Consider the following 4,472-nt stretch of genomic DNA (forward strand, 5'->3'; position numbering starts at 1 on the left):
GGTCCCTTGATAGGAGACAACAATGTCAGGGATGAGACTGGCTGCACTGCTGCGGCTGTCAATCATATCATATATCCAGAAAAACAATCAGGACTTCAGTGAAAGAACAAGCAAGGAAATGGAAGCCAAGTCAGGGTAGGATGAAAGATGGACTACTGTGTGAAACGGATCTGTTCCGCAAGGTGGCTTGCCTCCCACAAGAAACGTTGGTGGTTATATCCTCAAACCCTTTCGCCATGGTCTGGAACAGCAATATTTAAGGTTACATTTTCTTTTCTTTCAGCTAGTTCCCATCACGGCTGCACCTTCCTCGATCATCACCTGCTTGTCTCTCTCAGCACACCCTAAATTTGCTATTTGTCTTGCGTTTCAGCCTCCTTCTCCCTCCGCCGCAGATAAACCATCTCTACCTCACCTCTCGCTTTATCCACCTCTCTTGCTTTATCGTCTAACCTTCTAACCTGGGCTTATACTCAAATGTAGTCATTTCTGTTCTCATCCCTCCATGTTGCTTCTAATGAGAATCGTAGCATTTTCAATCCGGCCGCCTTTAGTTCTTTGCCCTCTACTAACATGACCACTTGCCCGGTGATTTATTGACTATGGTTCACATAATTTATTTTCTGATATTGCACTAACATGTTTGTGCTGTCTTTTTCAGGTCATGGGGTGTGTGGTTGGAGGATGGAAAGGAGACAGAGGGTACAATTCCTAATAATTGGATCGACAGGGGTAAGGGAACCATTAGATGGCCAAATGCCAAACAAACACAACTTACAAGATGAGAAAGGACCCCCAGGAGGACTGGCTGACGTCCCAGTTAGTCAAGATAAAGATGACTTCAGGCAGGTTTTGTTTTTGGATCATTTACTCAATAATTCAAGTACAAATAGTTGAATCAATGTTTACAGTTGAATTGTATAACTTCTAGTTAAAGCTTGTGAATGTGACAACTACAACCTGACCAGCCAAGCAGAGGAGGAAGAGGAGGATGTGGATGTGGTGATAAGAGGGAAGAGGAAACCTGTTAAAAGACAAGATGATGACTGATGTAGAGTTCATATGTTTCTCAAGTAACTTCTAAATATGAAATGTGTTAACAGAAACTGGGCCTCACATTGTAGACCATTCATGTTTTATATGACGTTTTGGAGCATTATGGGTAACTTTCTTCTATAAGTCCAATGTCAAAAATGACAATCAAATGCTTTAATAAGGCTGTCTATTTTAGATATGGATATGTTTATTTTTACTTTATATTGCAGCCGTATAGGTGCCCTCCTTTCCTATCGCACCAAGGAAGTTGCAGTCCAGCCAGGACAACAATGTGTTACTCAATGCTTGTTGAGTATTGATGTCAATTTATGAAATACAGTATGATAATGATGTATTGGGTACACACAACATGAAATCAGTTACAAGCTGATTGTTATGTTTCAGACTCTGAAAATCAAGCCCTGGTGGATATCGTGGTGGACACCATGTCTGTCGAGTTGGAGCATGCTGAGGGGTCTTGGCACAGGGAAATGTCTACACACAGTGAGTATGAATCACATTTAAGAGTCACCTTTTGTTTACAAATCAATATTTGAAAGAACATTCTTTGTCTTTTCCAGGCTCCCGACATGCAAGTGTAGCACCTCGGAGCAGAGAAATGTCCACACCCCGTGAGTATTCACTTTCTCCATTGCAGCAACACATTTTAAGTACAGTCAGTACAAGGTGTTACATGTTGTGCATACTAAAGAAATCATTACCATACCTAATTCACAAGCAATGAGTAAGTAGTTACAGGCTCAATGTGTTGAACTATGTGTATCAGAGGAGATGTGTGATTTTCAACATCTAAGACCAACCAGTAGGGGTAGTCTTTTTCAGTGTGACATGGTATTGCAGTAGTATTATGTCCAAGTCTTTAGTGATGGCTCCAGCCATCAGGCACAGTGATGGCTCCAGACACAGTGTCAGATACCGGCACAGCATCAGGTCCAGGACCAGCCACGACTCCAGGTACAGCAACAGCTCGGAGGCACTCTGTCAGGTCCAGACATGATGACAGGTCCCACCGCAGTGATGGGTCGAGGAACACGGTCAGGTCCAGACATGACAGATCCAGGGACACGGTCAGGCATGGTGAGTTGTCCAAAGGGCCCAAGTAATCAAAACCTTTACAATTCAGCAAGTAGTATCGTGCACCCCTAATTGTTACAATATGACATATTTATTATTTCTCATCTAATGTATAGTCATCTGTCTTGGAAAGTTTTAATGCAAAAATATCACTTTGTAATTTCTAAAATGTACTTTTGTTCTTATTACAGGTGCTATGCAGTGACTGAGAGGCCAACATGGGCATTCCCATTGCCAACACAAGGTAAGTTCTCAGCTATTTCAATGAAGACCCCCAAAAAACTGGGGGACACTTAATTTGCAACCCTTCTCTCTTCTGCCCATTCTCTCCTTTCTTCCTTTACTGTTCTCTCTGTCTCCTCTCCTATCGGGACACAAAAACTGCTCTTCAATTATATCAGTGTTTTGTATCATTGTAGGGTGGTGTCTATAACATTTCTCTGTGTTAATGTACACTTACTTATTTTTCAGTATACCAGAAGAAAGTCCTGACCATATCAATATTCATTAAAGAACCTGCCTCTTCAGCGGCCAGTCATGTTGAGAGAATGGAGGACTTCCAGAGAGAGGAGCAACTCCTCAGTGATGTCCAAGCTTTTAATACCCTGGTAGGCTTTTCAAGAGTCTGGAAGTAATGAACAGCATAAGATGCACTCGCACACTTTTTACGTTCCTCTGGGATATGTCAGTGAAAGTTTTCATGGACTTATTCCAACAGGTGCTGCAACTTTCCCGTTATAGAGGGAAGGACGTTAAGGACTGTGTCCACAAAGTTCTTGACAGGTATGTTTCAACATACACTATGAATTAACCCCTGTGTGATGTTTGGGTGCGCTGTGGTTTTCAATGTGTGAACACTTATTTGGTTAATTCTTCTAGATGAACGCCTGACTGCATGTTTCCATTAATTTGCCTTTTTTTTTTTTAGCTTAACACCTGAATCCTCTGTTATGTCATGTCAATGACATAATGGTTGAACATTAAGTGAAAATTAGTAGTATAAAGGGTTTATACCATGTTTTACAATAAATCCTAATCCTACTACATTATCAAATGTAATTTGTTTTTCTTAAGGCTCTTCAGTAACAGTCTGATGGCACAGTTGAACATGAAGGGGGAAAAAGAGAAGACTGCGACTTTCAGCGCAATACAAGGTAAGCCCATATTTCATGTTGACCAAGGACAAATCAAAATGTAATTGGGTAAAACATGTCCTTCCCTGTTGACATAAAAAAAATACAATGCCAACTGTCTACCGTTACCGTTGCTATCATAACATTTTAAATAACTGGTGGTTAGGTGTAGAAGGGAGATGGCTTTGTATTAAACTAGTTGTGGATGTACAAGCATTTTTGCATGTCAATATGGAGACTCGCAATCAGTTTTATTGTCACTTCCACAACACACGCTAGGCAAACAGGGGAGCAAAATACCATTCTCCACAACTCATGATGCACATTAAAAAGAGGCAAACATTAAAAAGTAAAGAGCAGACAACATTGGTAAAAAGTGCTGATGCATTCAAAGTGCAATCCATCTTTCAAGATGTTGGTTTTGGGGGCAATACATGGTTCAGGGTTCTGATGGTTTGGGGCAGCTGTTGGATGACCTGCTGGTGCTTCCCCCTGAGCTCTTGAACCTCCTACCAGATGGCAGGAGTTCAATCGAGCTGTGTATTATGTCAGATAGGGACTAGGACAGCATGTTGCCTTTGCACATTTTTTATTGCCTTTTTCTACTATGCAGATGCAGTCATGAAATTCGACCCAGAAGCCACAGAGGACCTCATAAGGCAGCATGCCGCAGACCACCTCAAGCATGCTCCAGCGAGAAGGGGAGGACACACAGCAGGCACTCAGGACTGATTTAACTTGAACTTTCACTGTCCATTGTGGGGGATCTTAGTGTCACAGTACTGTACAGTGTTGTGTAATTTGAAATTGTGTTCTGTTCAACGAAGTAGCTCTGGTTGGACCTTACCCTGGTAGCTCACTGGCTATTCAGTACAGCACTTGTTTAATATTTTTCAGTTGTTGTGGAACCGGCCCAAGCAAAAAGGGTGTCCCTGCAAAGTAAGCTGTGCTATTATGTTTTATTATTATTTTATTTTCATTCGACTAGTGACGTGGACTTGGACTTAGCCCCCCTCGGACATACCTGTGGACTACACCAGGTACAAATGACTTTTTAGTTGCTCTCCCTCATGGAGCTACTTGCGGATTATACCAGGGTCAGTCCACCCTAGGTGGACACGCACTGACCTTTTGCACCTTAATCCCATGTATAACGCACTGACTTTTTTGTCTTTTTTTTAATTGTACTCTTTTTCTCTAAGCACCTTA

At 41.7% G+C, this 4,472-nt stretch overlaps 1 protein-coding gene across 1 annotated transcript; it reads left to right on the top strand.

Annotated features, from left to right (window-relative positions):
- Positions 1 to 1,355: 1,355 nt before the first annotated feature.
- LOC311037892 (uncharacterized protein) lies at positions 1,356 to 3,995 on the top strand (the record flags this gene model as incomplete). Its single annotated transcript, XM_084047188.1, has 8 exons — positions 1,356 to 1,539; positions 1,617 to 1,667; positions 1,932 to 2,133; positions 2,322 to 2,374; positions 2,602 to 2,738; positions 2,849 to 2,913; positions 3,205 to 3,284; positions 3,877 to 3,995. Exons 5-8 carry the CDS (start codon positions 2,679 to 2,681, stop codon positions 3,993 to 3,995), a joined length of 324 nt encoding a protein of 107 aa, XP_083903314.1. The 5' UTR covers positions 1,356 to 1,539; positions 1,617 to 1,667; positions 1,932 to 2,133; positions 2,322 to 2,374; positions 2,602 to 2,678.
- Between the last annotated feature and the right edge of the window lie 477 nt (positions 3,996 to 4,472).

This window comes from Gymnoscopelus microlampas, assembly GCF_963454915.1.
Source record: "Gymnoscopelus microlampas genome assembly, chromosome: 21".
NCBI classification, from domain to species: domain Eukaryota; kingdom Metazoa; phylum Chordata; class Actinopteri; order Myctophiformes; family Myctophidae; genus Gymnoscopelus; species Gymnoscopelus microlampas.